At 45.6% G+C, this 22,858-nt stretch overlaps 1 protein-coding gene across 4 annotated transcripts in view; it reads right to left on the reverse strand.

Moving 5' to 3' along the window:
• PDZD2 (PDZ domain containing 2) overlaps window positions 1-22,858 on the reverse strand; it is a 287,308-nt gene that overhangs the window by 106,852 nt on the left and 157,598 nt on the right. For all 4 annotated transcript variants that reach the window (XM_044276397.1, XM_044276399.1, XM_044276400.1 and 1 more), the window contains one exon: window positions 481-910. In XM_044276397.1, coding sequence (XP_044132332.1) covers window positions 481-910 — 430 coding nt within the window. The remainder of the gene's footprint in view (window positions 1-480; window positions 911-22,858) is intronic.

The raw sequence follows: 22,858 nt of genomic DNA on the forward strand, positions 1-22,858 counted from the left end.
TATTTATTTGCTGCTGTTAGACTATGAGAACTTTATGCATTTTTAACTTAGGCTTTAAAATTAAGCAACTTTACAAAAATTTGTGTCTCTAGCTCCTAGGCAGTCCTATAGGTCTCCATGGTTACAGACTACAGACGAACTCTGTGTAGTCTGACCCCTGCAGTCATCTGCCCGTCTTCTAAATGTATGTTACCACGTGTAGCAGGGTATTCTGCGTACAGAATACGAACTAGCAGGGGACGCTGGGAGATGTGAGCTCAGCATTTCCAAGAATGCAGCTAAGGACGAGTACAGGACAAGAAAGCTAAGTATTACTCAACACTGTATGGAGATTATACCTGGATGTAATTGGGAACAAGGTGTTCAGTAACCCTTGGGTGTAAAGTGACTACATCGCTCAGGTGCTGCACATCAGCAGCAGATTGTGTCTGTTCTCAGCTTTTGTTATGCAGTTTCATAAGAATAAGTTAATATATGTACCTGAGTGAAGCAATCGGTTGGTTTCGAGGCAGTCCTTGCGGCGCTTGACACACGGTACTCAAACCTGTCCTCGTCATAACTGCTGTGAGAGTCCTCTCCGGTGTGACCCGCTCTTCTAGTGGTCTCCTCATCACAACGTTCTCCATCAACCTCCATGGGCGAACAATGCCCATTTTCATGAATGCCCTCCTGTCCTCCTTTACTCTCCTTGCCGTCTTTGGCCAAAGTCTTTGAGATGACTCCAAATTTCCTGGTTCTTTTTCCATTTTGTATCGCCCTAATGCTTGGCTGTGAGGTAGAACTTGTTGCTTTGGGTTCACACGTGTTGGCATGGCCACTATTGGTAGGAGGAAGAGGAGCTTTGCGTTTAATGCGCCGTAACATGATCAAGTAGATGAATCCGCCATTCCAGCACTGCTCAGCCAGGTAACTACAATAAGAAACGGCACAAAATAATATTGTTTTTTTATTGGTGTATTTCGGTATTAATAAAAACAGAAGTCTATAAGGGGTTAAACAGAAGTTTATAAGGGGTTAAACTAGTGGATACAAAGACCTCCTATTGAACAGCTCAGAGAACCAGAATTTGCTGGAACTGTGTACTATTCCTGGCTTCAAGCTGAAAAGGAGTTTGGGGAGGAGCATTGTGAATAGAATGCTCCTCCCACAAAAGTCCTTTTCAGCTAATTGCCAGGCATAACAAGCAGTCTCTCCAAACTAGGAGCTGTATAACAGGATCTATTTGCACTTATTAGTTGTGGGCATTTTACAGCTCCGGACATTAGAGCCCAGTTCACAGTTGCAGCTTTGGGACAGTTTTTCCATGCAAAAAAAATAGAAACAAGAAGCATGGAGAGAGGGATGGATCAATGAGTACTAGGCTAGGGCTACAGGGCGATCTTAGCTGCGACACCCGTCGCATGACCATAGTCCATTGTGCACTGAATGGAGTCACAGTGCGACTCAAAAATTGATGCAACCACAAATCTTGTATCCAGACCTTCAGCCAAGTCTTGTATCAATCATAGTAAAATCCCAAATAAAAACAAACTTTATTAATAAGAAATGACTTTATAAGCAAGTTACATAATGTACAATCCTAGGAGACAAACGGCATAGATTTTCCATTACTCATGTATACATGTGACACGTCCTGGTTCTGTCCCGACACGTCGAGAATGACTCCAAAAATATGAAAATATTTTTCCCTTATTTCCTGTTTACTCTTATTTCAGCCAATGATGTTCCACACGCGTTTCAGGATTAATCAGTCATACACCAGCAGATGGATAGTGTTTCATCTGCTTCATCCTAGTAAATGAAAACTTTCTTTATTGCTCCAATGCATCTAAAATCGTCTAATGGCAAAATATACTACATTTTTTCGTATGCAGCCCTATGTGTCTTCAAGGATATAGATATAGAACTTCTGAGACAGAAAGTAAAACAGACAGGACTTTGTCTCCCATCAAAAATAACTAAAACTTGATGGAACTGACACAAACTGAGCACAACTGATACTACAACGCATTCAAACAAAAATGGGCTAAAACCGATCAGTTTTTCTCCAATTCCTCTGACGCAGATGTGAACTCAGCCTTAGGGCTCATGCACACAAACGTATTTTCTTTCCGTATCAGTTTTTTTTTTTTTTTTTGCAGACAGTATGTGGAACCATTCATTTCAATGGGTCCGCCCCAAAAAAACGGAAGTTACTCTCCGTGTGCATTCTGTTTCCGTATGTCTGTTCCACAAAATAATAGAACATGTCCAAATTTATTGTATACGTTACCGACAAGGACAGGACTGTTCTATTAGGGGCCAGCTGTTCCATTCCACAAAATATAGAATGCACATGGACGTCATGCGAATTTTTTTTGCGGATCCGTGTTTTGCGAACCGCAAAATACATACAGTTGTGTGCACAAGCCCTTAGGGTTTTCCTTAGCTGCAGAGAGCCTAGAGAAATAAGGTGTATGTATGTATGTATATATATATATATATACATATATATACATATATATATATATATATATATATATACACACACACACACAAACACACAAATACATATACACTAGCAGAAGGACCCGGCTTCACACGGGTATATTTCATCTATTTCATTTGATGTTGGTGTGTGTTGTCAAAAGATATCGACACTATCCCCATAACAGTGACCTCTACAGCACCCCGCCACCTTAACACTGACCTCCATAGGTGACCTCCACTGTTCCCTGCCCCCTTAACAGAGATCTCCACAGCACCGTCCCTTTAACAGTAACCTCCACAGTACTCTGCTGCCTTAACAATGACCTACACAGCAGTTGACCCTTTAATAGTGGCCACTGCTCCCTAAACAGTGACCTCCACAGCAGCTGCCCCTTTAATAGTGGCCCCTGCCCCCTTAACAGTGACCTCCACAGCGCCCTGCCCCTTTAATGCTAGGGCTATATGACGACATGTGTCACGCGACATCTCAACAATTTTTATAATGATAGGCTAAGGTGTCGCAAAAAATCCATCCAAGATCGCTGCGTCGCAGTGCAACACCATAGACTATCATTATAAAAATTGTGCGACATCAATGTTGCACGACACATGTAGCAGTGTAGTTGTGCCCTATGTGTCGTGCAACTTATTGTCGCGCGACATATGTTGTCGTGTAGCCCTAGCCTAAAGCTGACCTACAGCAGTGAAGAAAAATGGCTGGGTTGTTATGGAAACCTGGAGTGAAACTGTGTGTATGTGGAGACTAAGGGCCTGTGAGCTTCTAATGGCTGATAAGGGACATGTGACCGTGTGTATGGCAGTTGGGATATGAGTGAAAGACTTGCAGGCTTGTATTGGCTAATGCAGGTCATTTTTTTGGAATATCTTAGGAACGGTAAGTCCTAGAGAGCTGAGAGGTCTAAAACCTTCCCGGACACCTGATGTACCTGTGGGCCAAATTTGGTGAAGATCGGTCCAGTCGTTTGGTCGCGCATAAAGAACAGACAGGCATAAACTCATTTATATATATAAGAGATATAAAATACTAGCAGAAGGACCCGGCTTTGCACGGGTATATTTCATGCATTTCATTTTATGCTTCCGTGTGTCGTAAGAAGATATCAACAGTTTCCCCATAACAGTGACTTCTACAGAACCTGCCTTTTTAACAATGCCCTCCACAGTGCCCGCCCTTTAACAGTGATCTCCACAGTGCCCACCCCTTTAACATTGACCTCCACAGTGCCCGCCACTTTAACATTGACCTCCACAGTGCCTGTCCTTTTAACAGTGACCTCCACAATGCCCGTCCATTTAATAGTGGCCGCCCCTTTAAAAGTGACTTCCACAGTATTTGCCCCTTTAACAGTGACGTCCACAGTGCCAGCCCCTTTAACAGTGACCTCCACAGTGCCCGCCCCTTTAACAGTGACCTTCAAAGTGGCCGTCCCTTTAACAGTGACCTCCACAGTGACCGCCCCTTTAAGAGTGACTTTCACAGTGACCGCCCCTTTAACAGTGACTTTCACAGTGACCGCCCCTTTAACAGTGGCTTTCACAGTGACTGCCCCTATAACAGTGACTTTCACAGTGCCTGTCCCTTTAACAGTGACCTCCACAGTGCCCGCCCTTTTATCAGTGACCTCCACAGTGCCCGCCCCTATAACAGTGAACTCCACAGCTCTGTTTAATAGTGGCCCCTGCCCCCCATGCATGTATCAGTGTAGTTGTGCCGTCATACGTCATATGACTGAATATTTAAGGACCTGCGAACTGCTAAAACCTGTGATCAGTTGTTATGGCAACCTGGCATAGGACCTGCGAGCTTCTATTGGCTGATATGGGACATGTGACCGTGTAAATGGCAGTTCGGATTTAAGTGAAAGGCTTGCTGGCTTCTATTGGCTAATGCAGGTCATTTTTTGTGAATATTTTAGGAACGGTAAGTCCTAGAGAGCTGAGAACCAGTCTAAAACCTTCCCGGCCACCTGATGTACCGGTGTGCCAAATTTGGTGAAGATTGGTCCAGTCGTTTGGTCGCGCATAAAGAACGTCTAGACAGACAGACAGAAACTCATTTTTATAATATAAGATTTTATACATATATATATATATATATATATCCAGTTGAATGCAGTTTAGCTATTGACTGGTGCTTGAGATTGTGCTGTGACTTCCTGCTGGGACAGAGGAAGAGAGAGCTACAGTGCTTCAATCATAGTTTGGACTCACACAGGACTGACGTTATAGATTAAAAAAATACCAAGAATAAAATGTTATCAAACTCTATTATTGACATTAGATTCTGGGTCACCTATAAGAACACAGGGTATTTCTAGGTGCCTCCCTTGTCTGTTGGCCCTACGCACCCATGAGAAAAGGGTGGTGGAGATTCACAGAAACTAGTGCAAATAAATAGAGAGGTCCAACGCAATAGTTTTTTGGAATCTCTTAAACATATAAAGAAGCAATCTGATTGGTCGCTACACACAGTTGTTCTACCTTTTCCCTGCCCCATTTTATTTTTTGGTTTCTGTATATTGAAGAACATCCTAGAGCCTCCAGACATTGACTCCAGGGCTCCCGAAACAGTTAGCACCTCTGCAGCACCAACATCTGCCTTTCCTCATGTAAATTGGGCAGTGAATGGGATCCGTAAATGAAGGCGTCCTTTATCCTACAACAACTCCTCTTAATAACACATGCTACGTTTGTTCTGTTATTTCTCAAGTCCAGTTCTATTCCCAAGGTCGTCTTCGTTTGCGGAAATGGTATATTTTTCCATCTGACAGACTTGACATGACCTATGTAGAAGGCAGATAAAAGGAGTTCCAGCAAGTCCGATGACTTTGAGAATATCGTAAAATTCCTGTACAGTGGGGGCAATTACCCAAGAGTCCTCCGTACATTTAACCTGATCCTGAGAGGTCCTCAACGGGACTCCAGACGTCCTCATTAACATTAAGGCTTTCCAAAATCATGGTACAGATGAGCCTCATACAATTTCACAGCGACTGTTCGGACTGAACACCCGGCCCCCCAATAACTATAGTCTATGGCTTGTACTATATGAAGACACCGCTGAAAACATCAGTGATCACCTGGCATATATATTTGGTCACAAAACGGTTAATTTTGTGACAGTGAATCACACAGTTATGTTACCCATGTGTAGCTCAAAGGCCACATGACACCCAGTTTTGGGGGCTGACCACTAAATATGGGGATTTGATTGGCACTTCTGGCAGGGGTGCACCTAGCCTTTCTGCTGCCTGAGGCGAAAATTGAAACTGCGCCCCACCCCTCCAGCCCTACTGTTTAAGGCCTCATGCACACGACCGTATGCATTTTGCGGTCCCCAAAAAAACACGGATGACGTCCATGTTCATTCCATATTTTGCAGAACGGAACAGCTGGCCCCTAATAGAACAGAGCGGACAATAATAGGACATGTTCTATTTTTTTTGCGGAATGGAAATACGGACATACGGAAACGGAATGCACACAGAGTAACTTTTTGCAAAAAACAAACAAACAAAACGGACACGGAAAGAAAAATACGTTCGTGTGCATGAGGCCTAAGGCATATTGTGATACAGTTTAATATAGAGATATTCCAACAGTCCTGCCACTGCCCTCACTTGTCTCTAGGTCTTGCCGCCTGAGGCAATTGCCTCACCTGGCCTCATTGGTGGTGCGCCCCTGACTTCTGGTTAGCAAGAGCAAATTTGATAATTATCGATGAAATACTCTTAAAACCTGGTGAATAATGGGATTAGGCACCAGGGACAACTACAGGGAATAAGTAGGATTTCTTACAAACAGGGTGGAAACATAACATTGCTTTAAAGGCATTTTCAGCAATTAAAAAACTGATCAATATCAGATTGTAGGGTCAGACTCCCAGCACCCCTGCTGTTCAGTACTCATCATAGCACCTCAAGCACAGCGCCATACATTGTATAGTGGCTGTGCTTGGTATTGCTGCCCAAGCCTATTCACTTGAATGTGACAGAGCTGCACCTAAGCCGTGTCACTTATGAACATGACATCACTGGCCTAGGAGGAGGCTGCAGCCTTCAATGGAGTACCGTGGCCACCAGAGGATCCTACGGTCAGTCACTTGCCACTAGGGTCTATTTCTTTGACTCAAAAACCTGTTAAACCTTATTAATGATATAGGGGAACCCTAGTCTGACACTGTGTGGCCTCTTTAAACAGCTGATTGGTGGGGGTGCCGGAAGTTGGACCACCACTGATCTGATATTGACAACCTACCCTGAGAATAGGTAGGTCATCAATATTTTACTCCCAGAAAATTCCTTACACATTAGATAAATGTCGGCTGACTATGGACTCGCCGACCATCTAATGTGTAGGGGCCTTCTAGGGGAGAGGAGGATGGGGCAGCTGGATTTTTAACATGCCTGCTCCTGCTCCGAGGGGTAAGTCAATGCCACTGGCTTTCTCCAGTCTACCAGAACACACACATTCTGCACTATTTTGTCCGGTAAAGCTCCAGGTTCCCATATGGAAAACTGGCAAACCCCATTATAGTTAAATGGATGACTTGAGCGCTGCGGGTTTCCATCATATGACGGATCTGCTGTTTTGCTTGTATTTCTGTTCCTAGAACAGCAGCACTCATGTGAACGAAGCCTAAGGGTAAATGCACACGTTCAGGATTTATGTGCGGACAATCCACACTGAAATCCGCAGGTGTTCGCAGGGAAATCCGTGCGGTCAATCCGCATCAATTGGTGTGGACTTGTATGCGGATTTGATGCGGATTTTCCGCATGTGGATTTTACTGTCCCCATTGAAGTGGAGAAAATCCGGACAGGAAATATAAAATAAATTGACATGCTGCGGATTTTATAAATCTGCATCGTGTGCATGAGAGTTTCAAATTCTCATAGAATACAATGTACATGAACTACGGTGTGGAATTTCCGCACTCAAATCCGCACGCAATCCTGATTGTGTGCATTTAGCCTGAAAGTGCTGTGTCCAGTATGTCTGTGAAGTGGATGATAAAGTGGGCAACCCCTCTAAGGGCTCATTCACACGACCGTGGTTTTGGTCCGCGTCCGAGCCGCATTTTTTGCAGCTCGGGTGCGGACCCATTCACTTCAATGGGGCCGCAAAAGATGTGGACAGCACACGGAGTTGCTTCGTTCCGTGGCCCTGCAAAAATTATGAGTCTGGTCCTGTTTTGGTCCGTTTTGTAGACAAGAATAGGCATTTCTATAATGGGCCTCCTGTTCCGTTCCGAAAATTGCGGAAGGCACACGTGTTTTGTGGATCAGCAATTTGGGGACCGCAAAACACAGCACGGTCGTGTGAATGAGCCCCAACATTGTATAACAAGCTTTCGTAGTAACTCTCGCTAGCGATCATCTAGCAGTCTAATACTGCCGCCGATTGCCCAATGAAAGCGCAAACGCTCGTTCATCGGGCAATCCAAATCTTTTCACAGGTTAAAAAAATGATCGTTTGTAGGCGGCAGATCGCGCTGGGTAATCACGATCTGCTACCGGAAAACAATGATTCAGTATAGGGATGAGCGATGGCATAACGATCGCTCCTCCCTATACTGAGGAGGAGATCGCTATATGTAATTGCACCGGTCTCCTCCGCTAGCGAGCAGACGATTCTCAACAATCGCCTGTTAAGGCCTCATGCACACGACCGTATTTTGTTTCCGTGTCCGATCCGTTTCATTTCAATGGATCCGCATAAAACGCGGACAGCACACTGTGTGCTCTCCGCATCCGTATGTCCGTTCCGTTGCTCCACAAAAAAATATAGTGCATGTCCTATTTTGCGGACAAGGATGGGCATTATTACAATGGATCCACAAAAAAAACGGATACGCAAAAAAACGGATGCCATACTGAACGTCATCCGTTTTTCTTTGCGGATCCGCAATTTGCGGACTGCAAAACACATGTGCATGTAGCCTAAATCAGAATGTCTGATACACCCTTTAGGCTACATGCACACGACCATATGTGTTTTGCGGTCCGCAAATTGCGGATCCGCAAAAAAAAAGGTTACGTTCTGTATGGCATCCGTTTTTTGGGCGGATCCATTGTAACAATGCCTATCCTTGTCCGCAAACTAGAAAAAAATAGGACATGCACTATTTTTTTTACGGAGCAACGGAACGGACATACTGATGCGGACAGCACACGGTGTGCTGTCCACGTTTTTTGCGGACCCATTAAAATGAATGAGTCCGCATCCTATCTGCAAAAAAAAAACGGAACGGACACGGAAACAAAATATGGTCGTGTGCATGAGGCCTTAGTCACGATGATGCAAATCCAGTGCAAAGAATGAATGGATAAAGTCAGCTCTGCTACATCTGGCCACATCCAGAGCCCAGGCTAATGCCATCTATTTATTAGGAGAGATAAGATCCAGTGGCCACTTATCTCATTCCTGTAAGTGGATTATGAAGGTGCCCCCAGCGCCGCCGAGCAGTCATTGCCAGGACAGGAGGCTCCAGGGTTTCCCTTTCAGCAATCTGATAACACTTGTTTGTCCTTTCCTTTTTCCTCTCGAGACTCGTCGACCGGAATGAGGAGAATGTGCGTTATGTGGAAATCACGGCGTTTACTTTGTACATTTGTACAGCGGCGATTTTTGTGCCAGTTCACAGAAACATCTGTCCATGGGTTGTGTCTGGTATCACAGAGCTGCAATACCACAAGTAACCTGTGGGAAAGTGTGGCGCTGTTTTGGGAAGAAAAAAAAAAAAGCAAGCCTTTTTCTATTCTTGTACAATCTGTTAAACAGTAATGGTCGATAGATATACACCCATAGGGAGGCGAAAATATTTTCCACCTATGAACAACAGCTTGAAGTGGATGTAAGGAACATAAATATCCATAAACTATCCCCAGGATAGGACATTCATCTCGGATTGGTGGGGGCCTGACTCCGGACACCCCTGTCGATCAACTGTTGGAAGGGGCTGTGGCAAGTACTATGGCCTCTTCCTTGCCTATGAATCCCATCCATCATAGACATGACCATTCTGCAATACCAAACACAGCCACTATACTATGTACGGCGCTGTGTCTGGCACAAGAGCCTGAGTGGGCTCACCACCCTCTCCCCATTCCCATCGCTGCAGGGAGAGCCACAGCTTTTGGTGATGAATATCCCTTAAAGGGGTTGTCCCATTAAAAATATTCTATATTTCTATATTTTTCAAGCCAGCGCCTGGATCTGAATACTTTTGTAACTGGACGTAAATAACAATTTAGTACAGCCACTGGATTATTCAATAAAATGTATCTGTGTAGCGCCACCTGCTATTTGTTCCCTCCCTTATTTCTCTGTCCACCTCAGTAACCTCTGTGAGGTGGTCGCACATGCTCAGTTCCATCCTTCAACTTCCACCAGATGTATCTACTGCTAGCAGTTGTGACAGTTACCCTAAGTTCACACCTGAGCGTTTTACAGCGCGTTCCTACGCGCTGTAAAACGCTCAACAAGGAGAAACCAATGCTTCCCTATGGGAATGGTTCTCACCTAGGCGTTTTACAGCGCGTACGATCGCGCTGTAAAACGCCCGACGCTCAAACAAGTTCTTGAGCTTTTTTGGGGCGTTTTGTGTGTTCGCCTGTCTCTGTATGCGCAATTGTAAACGCCCGTACAATCGCGCATACAGAGCGCTCGTTTCAGAACGCTCAGGTCTGAACCCAGGGTTACAGGCAGCGGGCTGCAGCTGAAAGGAGACACCCTTTGAGCTGTCATAGGAAGAGAGCTGCAACAGAAAGGACACGCCCCCTGAGAACGGACACGCCCCCTGAGAACGGACACGTCCCCTGAACTGCCAACCTGAAGAGAATCTATAAGCGCAATTGGAACAATGAATGTGGAGATCTCTGGATCCATGTGAGGTACAGGGCCGGTTCTAGCTTTGTTAGGCCTCATGCACACGACTGTATGTATTTTGCGGTCCACAAAAAACTGATTCGCGGATCACCTCCATGTGCTTTATGTATTTTGAGGAACGGAACAGCTGGCCCCTAATAGAACAGTCCTATCCTTGTCCATAATGCGGACAATAATAGGACATGTAATATTGTTTTGCAGAACGGACTTACGGACATACAGAAATGGAATGCACACGGGAGTAACTTCCGTTTTTTTTGGCGGACCCATTGAAATGAATGGTTCCATATGCATTCCGCCCCCCAAAAAAATGAACGGACACGGAAAGAAAATACGCTCATGTGAATGAGCCCTTAGAAACAGATTTTCGTGTACTTTATGATTCTATATAGCGCAGTACACTACATATCTGCATAGAACTTTTCGGCTGGGGTAGGGACAGGTTACAGTCTATGCTGGTGTCGCTCTCTGAGGCTCAGGGATCCCTCTGGCTTCTTTCCGACATATTTGTAAGACAGGTGACTAATGAGGATGATGCACCAGAGATACTTTCCCGGCTTCCCGAAACACCATCACTGCTGCTGACAAGCCCTTTCCTGTTATGTTCCTCTCCCTGCACACGGGTGTGAACTCAAGTTTCATGAAGAGGTGTAACCTCAAGAATTTAGGCCCCAATGCAAAATCTGTAGCAGCTGCTATGGGGGCCTTTAAAAGGCAGCCACCTCTGGATGGTCCTACCCTCTCTGCTCCTGGAAGGCGAGAACCTGGGCAGGCATGTGGGTGAATAGCGAACCCGAAGAGGTAAAAACACCAGGCCCTTCTGTTTTAGGAGGAAAAAGCCAGCACTATAGGGAAGGGGGGCAATTTTGATCTTCGCTATGGGGCCTTCGCTAGAAAAAGGAGATGGTAAGTGACCAAGAACCAAGTCCTGCTGTCCTAAGCAATGAAGGTGAATGGTGGTCGTGTTAATATGAACCAGTAAAGGGCTAAATTTTAAATTATGGTAATGTCCCCTCTCGGTTTCGACCACGGACCTGTTCACCTGCGGACCGCAAGCCACAAACAATCTTTGAGAGGACAATCCCCAAAAACAGGCTCCAGAAGGAACGGGGCTCTGCCGAAAAGTAGGAGATTTGAGGGGAGTCCTGGGGCGAGGGCTTAAGGGGGTTATACCATATTTGATGTAAAAATGGAAAATCAGACATCATATAGCACATGACAATCTCTGTCTAACAAAGCTAGAACCAGCACAGGGGTCCAGAGATCTCTACATTCATTGCTTCAATTGCTCTGCTAGGTTATCTTCAGCCTAGCAGCTCATGGGGCGTGTCCTTTCTGCTGCAGCTCATGGGGCATGTACTAGCTGCTGCAGTTCAGGGGGCGTGTCCTTGCTGCTGCAGCTCTCTCCCTGTAACTGCCACAGCATATGGCTGGTGGCAGTTGAAGATTAAACTGAGCACGTTCGACCACCTCAGTGAGATGGAGAAAAAAAAACAAGGAAAAGGACAAACAGCAGATACATTTTATTGAATAGCTCACTGGCTATACTAAATATTTAAAGGGGTTCTGCACTTTCATTTAACTGATGATCGATCTATCCTCTGGATAGATCATCAGCATCTGATCGGCGGGGGTCCGACACCCGGGACCCCTGTCGATCAGCTGTTTGAGAAGGCAGCAGCGCTCCAGCAGCACCGCAGCCTTCTCACTGTTTACCGCCGGCCAAGTGACGTCATGACTGACTAGTATCAACTAGCGTGGGCGGGGCTAAGCTCCATTCAAGTGAACAGAGCTTAGCCTCGCCCACACTAGTTGATACTAGTCGTGACGTCAGTGGGCCGGCGGTAAACAGTGAGAAGGCCGCGCCGCTGCTGGAGCGCCGCTACCTTCTCAAACAGCTGATCGGCGGGGGTCCCGTGTGTCGGACCCCCGCCGATCAGAAGCTGATGATCTATCCAGAGAATAGATCAGTTAAATGAAAGTGCAGAACCCCTTTAATTACATGCAATTACAAAAGTATTCAGATCCAGGTGCTGGTATGAAAAATGTAGAATATACTTTGTGATGCAACCCCTATAAATGTTCTGATTTTGAATTTTAAATGCTTTATGTATGGCTTCTATCCTGGCAGGAAAAAAAGGCTCAAAAACCACATCCGCTACTCATTTCCCCCCATGTCTGCTTTCAAGTGACAGTAGTGAAGACCCCATCTAGACTAGCCTATTGAGGAAGCTAGCCTAGCATAGACTATTTTTTTGCAATTCTCAGTTCCTAAACCCAGAACCCGCAGGACAATCCGTCCTCTAGGATCAGAACTTGAAATATCCTCTTTACGTATCAGCGTTGTTTCCAAGGATCGGGGCCAGATCTGCAGGGAAATTGAAATAACCCGCAATTACAGACAAGAGGGAGTTTATTGGAAGCTCCTCACAAAGTCTCTGTTTACTCCTCCGCCTGTCTATGGGAAAATACATTTCATGTGATGTTCTAGTTTGCACCAAAACAGAAGAGACTTTCATGTATATTTTATGAGTCAGATCGGCCCGGATTGTTATGGGAGCAGGAACGGCGCTCAAAGGCTAGAGATTTACATCTGACACAGGCAAGTAATCCTGCAGACAAGGCGCAGAGTCTTAAAGGGCATCTGTCAGCAGCTTTGTCCCTATGACACCGGCTGACCTGTTACATGTGCGCTTGGCAGCTGAAGGCATCTGTGTTGGTCCCATGTTCATATGTGCCCGCATCGCTGAGAAAAATGATGTTTTATTAGATGCAAATGAGCCTCTAGGAGCAACGGGGGCGTTACCATTACACCTAGAGGCTCTGCTCTCTCTGCAACTGCGGTGCCCTCTCCAGTTTGATTGATAGGGCCAGGCAGGTGGGATGACATTTACACTGTCTGTTACCGCCAATCTAAGTTCATAGGTTGCCACAGTTGCAGAGAGAGCAGAGCCTTTAGGTGTAATGGTAACGCCCCCGTTGCTCCTAGAGGCTCATTTGCATATAATAAAACACAATTTTTCTCAGCGATGCGGGCACATATGAACATGGGACCAACACAGATGCCTTCAGCTGCCAAGTGCACATGTAACAGGTCAGCATGTGTCATAGGTACAAAACTGCTGACAGATGCCCTTTAAAAATGACAAGGAAGTAGAAGAAGAGGCAATGATAGAGCACGAGGATGAAACCTGAACATCAATCACCAGCAAAATAACAGACTCAGGATAGGTGATCTGATCGGTGGGGATGCGACACCCGACCCCCCGCCGATCACATGGTCGAGGGGAAGGCCGCACTTCAGTGCGAGCGCATCCTTCCCTTGTTTGTTTACCTGCTTGCCGTCAACAGCACAACGGTGACCAGTGTAATAACAAGCCGCGCCATTCACTTCTATGGGGCAGCTCATTCCTGTACACTTGAATAGAAAAGGAGAAGTCCCATTGAAATGAATGGGACGGCATGTAGTTACACCGGCTCACCGCTGCGCTGTAAACAAACAAGGGAAGGTTGCGCTGACATGGAGCGCAGCCTTCCCCTCGACCAGCTGATCGGCAGGGGTGCCGAGTGTTTGACCCCCACCAATCTGATATTGATGACCTATCCCCGAGGATAGGGAAAACCTCTTTAAAATTTTGGACAACCCCTTTAAGAACAGGTCACATTCATTTCAATGGAAGTTTCCAGCTCTTTCTACCCCACTACAATGATATCGGCCCTGCAGGAACAACCGCACTTACGTTTCATGTTTGGAAGGAGATGTCTTTTAAAGGAGTTATAATACTGCATATTTGTCAATGGTTATTGGCAGTACTAGTGCCACTAGACAATACAATTTCATGATTAAAGGGGTATTCCTCCTTGTCCCCTATATTGGGGATAAACACTAGGGGGCGCATTTATTAACACGACGGTCTTTATAAAGCCGTAAGCCGGCCTCTTCATAACTTCAGCGGATCCTCCGCCGGTTCTAAATGTAGGACAGCTTCCGAGCTGCCGGCCCGTCCTCGCCCAGGCCACGCCCACAATTTTAGACCTGGCGTAAGTGGGGAGAAGTCGCGGATTGTGGCGCAACTAACCGTTATAACAATATAATAATATTTGCAAAGACAGGCGCACTCTGCGGTCGTACTAAACCCTCATACTGATGGTAAAATTGAGAGATTAGCCAACATATCTGACTGTGGAGGACATGTCTGAGCCCGCAATACACCTAATATAGGCATATTTCAGAAAAATAAATGACCCCCTAGATTGACAAAATGGTGAACCTCAGACCCTCGTGTGTCCCCTCTGTGACTATACATCAGTACGGATGACATGTGACAACGGATACCTTATGGTACTGCTCACGCCGACGGTATAAATCAAATATGCAGTACAAAAGCGGAGAAGTGGGCCGCCTGCGATACAATATTTACAGGCCTACACATGGAGCTGAAAGTAAGCTGACGAGACGGCCTCCTGCATTCTTAATACTTGGCCTATATAAGGGTCCCGTGTTTATCAGCGCAGAGCGAAAAAAAAAAAGCTTTCAATCTGAAAATAGATCAAGGCGATCCTTACATGACCTGAGCGCGTGTGATTAATATTGATGAGAAGCGGCAGGAAGGAGAGTAACGCTCACAATCTGAGGACTAGCCTCTTCTTCTAGATGCTTCCAAAACCCATACACCGAGCATCTCCGTAACGGAGGCTGGGACTTACAAATGGAGGCTATGGGTTTCCAGGGTCTCTTGCAGTATACCATGCAGGTAGGAAAAAGGGTCACAAAGCCCGTTTTTGGGGCCGTGTCGCAGCTTACATTGGAGCATTGCATAAATAGCGATCCCCTAATATATGAGCTGTCCCTGCGAGAGCTGCCTATCTCGTGCGCGTGGCCATTGCCGCTCTGCAGTCCACAAACCGTGGATCTGCAAACTACAGACACCGGCCGTTGTGCATCTCGCACTTACTGTAGAAATTAATATTCTTCTGCATAAAACGGACAAGAATACGACACGTTCTATCACTTGCTGAACGGCTGCACAGATGCGGAGAGCAGGCGGATAACATCCACTTACTGTCCGTTTATTTATTTTTTACGGCACCATAAAAATGCACAATTTTCTGCGGATCGTACGCGGACCCAAAATACGGTTGTGTGCACAAGGCCTAGCAAGAAGAATTTTAATGATATAAAAACATTACGAATGGTTATTCATGAAACTCATTACTCATTAACCCCATCAGGTCCAAAACAAGCTTTGGCGCTGCCGCTGACATTTTCATTCTTCCATTTCACCTTCTAAAGAGGAATGACTTTGTACTTTTCCACAGATCTAGTTGTACAAGGGCTTTTTTTTTTTCCTGGAAAGACTTAGATTTTTGTTAATGGCAGCATTCCACATAATCTATTGTGAAACTGTAAAAAATATTTCGGGGATAAAATGGGAACAAAATTCAATTCCACCATTTTAATGTATTTTTTGGGGGGTGTTGTCTCTCGTCATTCCTGATTGACACGATTCCCTTATTCTGCTGGTCTTATGATTATAGCGATATTATAGAGGACCTTTCACCAGTCCTGACATTACAATATAAATAGCTGGCACTGTAGGGCATGTTGAGGAGATGTAACATTGCTCCGTTCCCCCCGTTCTGGTTTGCTGCCCTGTATGCTTATCCATACCATTGGTAACAGGGAAGAGGAGAGGACCATGTTCCTCAGGGGGCGTCTCTTTCTCCCTGGCTGTGACGCTCTCCGCTGCAATTAGCCAGCTCACAGCCAATGGAGAAGGAGACGCCCCCTGAGAAACAAAGCCGTCTCCTCCTCCCTGTACCGATGGTAGGGATTAGCACACAGGGCGGGAAACCAGAACGGGGAACAGAGCAGCACATCGGAAAAAAATAAGCCATATCACATCTTCTCAATATGCCCTACAGTGCCAGGTACTTATCATATTGTAATGTCAGGACTGGTGACAGGTCTTTTTTAACATTTTTTGAAGCGTTTATGTTTTACTATTTAAAAAACATAAAAAATTTGCTTTGTGGCCCCATATTCTAACTCCCAAAACAGTTTTTTATTTACCGTATATTTCCATCAATTATGCTATGCGAGGGGGCATATTTATTGCCACTTTCTTGGGGCACACATACGACTTTTTAGTAGATTTTTATCCCATTTTTGGGGGGAGAGGTAAGGTGACCAAAAACAGCAGCTCTGGCACTATATATACATATATAAATGTTTCCACAGTGTTCATGTTACAGGACAAGTAATGTGATTATTTCAATATCTCAGACATTTTCAGATGTGGCAATACCAATTCAATTTTTATGTATTTATTTGCATGATAAATGGGAAACCTTTTACTTTTTTATATTTGTAAATGTTAATATTTTATAAACACCTGTGATGCCTTGATCGCTTTCACAATACTTCAATATTACAGGATATTCTGATTTTACTAGGATCCTATTACACCCTGCCGAGACCTTTAGTGGGCCCTAGGCTGCCCTGACAACCACTCCAGAGACCTACAGTAGGCCCCAGGATGCCAGCACAACTGCTCCAGAGACCTACAGTAGGCCCCAGGATGCCATCACAACTCCTCCAGAGACCTACAGTAGGCCCCAGGATGCCAACACAACTGCTCCAGAGACCTACAGTAGGCCCCAGGATGCCAGCACAACTCCTCCAGAGACCTACAGTAGGCCCCAGGATGATAGCACAACTGCTCCAGAGACCTACAGTAGGCCCCAGGATGCCAGCACAACTGCTCTAGGGACCTACAGTAGGCCCCGGGATGCCAGCACAACTCCTCCAGAGACCTACAGTAGGCCCCAGGATGATAGCACAACTGCTCCAGAGACCTACAGTAGGCCCCAGGATGCCAGCACAACTGCTCTAGGGACCTACAGTAGGCCCCGGGATGCCAGCACAACTGCTCCACAGACCTACAGTAGGCCCCAGGATGCCAGCACAACTTCTCCAGAGACCTACAGTAGGCCCCAGGATGCCAGGACAACTGCTCCAGAGACCTACAGTAGGCCCCAGGATGCCAGGACAACTTCTCCAGAGACCTACAGTAGGCCCCGGGATGCCAGCACAACTGCTCCAGAGACCTACAGTAGGCCCCAGGATGCCATGACAGCAGCTTCATACACTCCTTGTGGACCTGGGACATACATGTAGGTCATGGTGTGCAAAGGGGATCTTTGGGTGACCTTTTTTTGCTATAAGAACTCCCTAACAGCATCTTAATGTTGGGATGGGCTCAATAGTAAAACTATGGGCCCATCTCTATTACTTCTCAGACCATTACCAATCAAAGCCTTTTTATGTTGCTATAAAAAGTTCATATAAAGTTCAGCGACACTAAATATTTCTCAACAAAATCAATGGATCGTCCAAACAATGCATGGAAACGTTGGATCCTCCAGAGAGAGACCCGTTGTAGCCAATGTCCTCCTGAATGGCGGACCATCCTGCAGGAGTTGCCTCATAAAGAACATCTATTAGGTGCACCGATCACCTCAGGTATAGCTTTTCTAACCCGCAGGCAATCAGCAGTAATCATCAAGGGAAGCTGTATCTAACTATATATGAAAAGAGTAGCTGTCCATGTAACATATAGGATGAGGAAGGGCTCCACCCCATGACATCTATATGGCGGCCATTACAGGTTGTCACCCAGCTTCTCAACAAAAGTTTATATGAAAAACCATCAACAGTAAGCACCATGGGGTACAGCATTAAAAAGGGCAACTTGAAAGAGGGAAGATAGCCTGCCTCGAAGCCTGTCCCCTAGGTAGTCACTAATATGCGAAAACGTTTTATTGCACTATCACCCATCGACATGGCGCCAAGAGTCTGACTGCCGGTTAGACTGCGCCAATTGGTTGTTCTAATGTTTAAAGAAAGGGAAATTGTTCATGGGGTGGGCCTGGTGTAAAGCAAGGAGGCTTTGGTTGAGCATAGTCGCTGTTCGGCACATAATATACCTTCCCACGTATCTCTCTTCAAATATTACACAACCGAAAATATTTATTCAAACCACATGGATACCACACAACTGGAATGTAGAGTAAACCACACAGAGGGCGAGGCTGCGGCTATGTTATAGACTCTCGCCCTCTGGGGCACTATCAGACACAGCGCAAGTTGTGCTCGTTTTATCCAAACACATTCCATGGTTATTATGGTTTGGGAGAATGAGGAATATTATCAGAATGGACATCTCTACGCATAAAACCATTAGTGACGGTAATTCGGCATCAGGAGCATCAGAGTTAAAGCCATTTAATAAGGGAACTGCGTTGAAGATTAGCGGGGACTGCAGCAGCGTCGGAACGGCAACGGATTGGTTGAGGTGAGTAATGATTCTTCTTTAATTAACCCCTTCTGACCTAGAATCCTCTATGGAAAACCCCATTTAATGTATTTGGAATATGCATATCAGCAGACACAGGAGTTCTGTGATCATTCAAAAATCACAAGGCCGCAGGCGGTGCACATATATACCGGAGACGGACCTCCAAGGTGACACCTCATATTCTTTATAATATATTAGGAGTAAACACACTCATCCTTTCAAAAAAAAAGAAGGGCTCCCCCTGGTGGTGGCTGCAGGCCGACAGAATTTTATCGTTCACACGTCAGTGTTTTGGTCCGTGATTTCCATCAGTGATTGTGAGCCAAAGCCAGGATTGGAGCCTCCACAGACATAAGGCATAAGGGAAAGACCTGCACCTGTTCTGTGTTTAGATCTGCACCTGGTTTGGACTCACAATCACTGATGGAAATCACTGAACAAACACTGAAGTGTGAATAGGGTATAAAGGGCATCTGTCAGCAGTTTTGTCCCTATGACACTGCGCTTGGCAGCTGGAGGCATCTGTGTTGGTCCCTTGTTCATATGTGCCCGCATCACTGAGAAAAATTATGTTTTATTATATGCAAATGAGCCTCTAGGAGCAACAGGGCGTTGCCATTACACCTAGAGGCTCTGCTCTCTCTGCAACTGCTGAGCCCTCCGCACTTTGATTGACAGAGAATAAAATGCAGAAAAATCAGTTGCTGAATCTGCCCTGAATATCGTGCGTTTTCCAGCAAAATGATGAACACATATAGGGGGAGATTTATAATTTGGTTTCCACCAGAAAAATGGTGTTAAAAAGTCGCAAACTGCCTGTCCGTGACTTTTAAAAAATTGTCACAATTACACCGCCCTCGCTATTTTTCTGAAAGGGGACATGGCAAGGGTGGAAAGGGTGCATGGCCTGCCACCGTGACAAATTTATCTTCATTTACAACCGTTTTTTACACCAGTTTTCTGGCGAAAATGAAGCTAGAAGTCTATGGTAGCGTAGGGGAAATCAAAACAAGTGCAGAAAGCAATGGTCTTGATAAATCTCCGATAAATCTCCCCCATAGACTAAAATACACGTGCGCCTTCTTAGTTGAGGACGGTGGTGACAGATGACCTCTCTCTCATACAGTGCTCCCCATACACCCCGTAGGCCCCTTGCACACGAAGGTGTGCGCCCCATCGCCATGCAGCGGCCCGCAAATTGCAGGCCGCAATGCACGAACACCCACCGTGGGGCAGCCGCAGCGGATAGCGGACCCATTCACTTTAATAGTTCCGCGATCCGCCCGTTCCGCAAAAAGATAAGACATGTTCCATCTTTTTGCGGAACGGTAGTATGGGACAAAACCCCACGGAAGCATTCCGTAGTGCTTCCATAGGGTTCCGTTCCGTGCTTCCGTTCCGCACCATTCCGCATCTCCGGATTTGCGGACCCATTGAAGTGAATGCGGAATGCACACGGAACGGCGCCCGTGTATTGCGGATCCGCAATACGGCCACGGAGCGCACACGTTCGTGTGAAAGAGGCCTTAGCTGGTGGAGCTTCTAGATGAGGACTGTGGCGACTCCCATATACACTACCTGCCTTGCATTAATGGGATTACTTGCTCTCTAAGTAGTTTGTCTTGCGGCAAAAAGGAATTAAAAGGCATGGAAATGATATTAGAGGCACATAAATATTTTACCTCATCCGAATAGAAGGTGATCACAGACTGTGCAAACAAGTCGACCGGCAGAAACACGCACGGAGTAATTACTGCCTGGAAAGCACCTTCCGATCCCGCAGGATTACAGGAGACCAGCAAACAAAGGGGAAAGCAAGATCTAACCCAAATATACAGCAGGTTGCAGAGGGACACTTTGCACAATTGTCCTTTCTGTACGGTAACAGCCCCTGGTCTGGGTGCTGACAGTGGGCACCCAGTCCAGTGGCTCCTGTTAACCCCTTCCGAACTACACAATGTAAAATCAGCAAGCTAATGGAATGGTCCCTGCTCCAGTAGCCTGTTAATGTACATACTGTGTGATGGCACTGACAGCTACTGTGACAGCCCAATCCTGTAATGTGACAAGGGACAGAAAAAACCCATTCCCTGTCAGGGTGAGCGCTGTGCTCCAAAATGCCGAAACGCTTAGTGATGACATCAGAGGGGTGCCCTGTGCAGAAAGGCTTGGAGGCCGGCAGAGAAGACACAATCTTTCCTATATGCCTGTCCTATACAGATCCCTAGTGACCGTGTTCTATGGGATATTATCATTAGATCGCTGCTATCTGCATATGCGACAGCCGGGAACACGTCGTCGATAATGTCCTCTCTGCTAACCTGGGCCCGCACAAAAAAAAATAACAATAATAATATTAATAATTAGAGAAAATGTGTAAAAAAAAAAAGTCTATAAAAAATAAAATAAATAAAAAGTTAATTAAATAATAAATAGGAAAACATAGAAAAGCACCTCCATCTCCTCCAAAAAAAAACACACCTCTGCTTCACCTAAAAATGTCTGCACTTGGATGATTATCATTGACGTCCAGAGGCTGCAGCTAAAGGCCTCATGCACACGACCGCATGTATTTTGCGATCCGCAAAAAATAAGGATGACATCCGTGTGCATTCCGTATTTTGCGGAACGGAACAGCTGGCCCCTAATAGAACAATCCTATCCTTGTCCGTAATGCGGACAATAATAGGACATGTTCTATTTTTTTTGCGGAACATAAATACAGACATACGGAAATGGAATGCACACGGAGTACTTTCCGTTTTTTTTGCAGACCCATTGAAATAAATGGTTCCTTATACGGTCCGCAAAAAAAACGGAACGGACCTGGAAAGAAAATACGTTTGTGTGCATGAGGCCAAAGGAGGGAGATCCGTATAAAGGTATAATAGGGCTGTAGTGACATCACACAATGTACTAATATTTCACATCGCTATACAAGGGAGAATTACAGAAGTAAATATTTTAGGTAAATATTACTTCTTGAACAAACTATGTTAAAACATAAAAAAAAAAAAAAAAGAAAATTTTTTTTCCCCCCGTTTCTCACCATTTATTAAGACCTAGAAAATGAGAAAGCGCCATGTGCCCTGCAGCAAAAAATAAAAATTGGGGGTACAGTGAAAAACTAAACAAAAAAATCCGCTTTAGGCCTCATGCACACGACAGTATTTTTTTGCGGTCCGCAAAAAGGGGTTCTGTTGTTCCGTGATCCGTTTCCGCGTGTCTTCCTTTATTTTTGGAGGATCTCCAGACATGAAGGAAAGTAAAAAAAAAAATCTAAGTCAAGTTTGCCATGCAAATTATAGGAAAAAAAACGGACGTGGACGACAATCTTGTGTGCCTCGGTGTTTTTCACGGACCCATTGACTTGAATGGGTCCGCGAAACGTTGTCCGTGAAAAAAAATAGGACAGGTCCTTTTTTTTTACGGACTGGAAACGCGGATCACGGACGTGGATGACAAACGGTGCATTAGCCGAGTTTTACACGGACCCATTGAAAGTCAATGGGTCCGCAGAAAATCACGGAAAATGGAACGACGGACACGGGACACAACAACGGTCGTGTGCATGAGGCCTTAGACTGCAGAATTCTGAGAGGTGAAATTTTGCTCTGGTCATAAAGGCCCAAAACACCCCTAGCCATGGAAGGGTTAAAGGGGATTTCCCATAAATATTTATCACCCATCACAACTGCTTGGACCCCAACTCGTCCTGAGTAAGGGGGCCCCTGCTGGGTCTCCTGTGTGAATGGAGCGCTAGTGCAGACGAGTGACCCCTCTCCACATGTATGAACCCCACTTCTGCATTCACACAGGGCACTCGGGGGGCCCCCGTTTCTGTGATTTGGGGGGGGGGGGTCCCATCAGTTGGAACGATCATACATTTCTGATCAATCCTGTTGAAAGGGGATAAATCTTTTTGGGGAAACTCTTTTAGGCTACCCATAGACCTGCAAAAATTCTGCAGAAAATATCTGTACGTTTCCGCACCAAATCCGCAGCGAAATCTGCATGTGTTACTTGTGGATTCTGCCGCAGATCTGACCATTGCAAGAATGGAATCCACACTTTCAGGGGCCATGCTGCAGGAAGCGGTTTAAATCATTTTTTACAGG

This window comes from Bufo gargarizans, chromosome 1 (genome assembly GCF_014858855.1).
Source record: "Bufo gargarizans isolate SCDJY-AF-19 chromosome 1, ASM1485885v1, whole genome shotgun sequence".
In the NCBI taxonomy this organism is placed as follows: domain Eukaryota; kingdom Metazoa; phylum Chordata; class Amphibia; order Anura; family Bufonidae; genus Bufo; species Bufo gargarizans.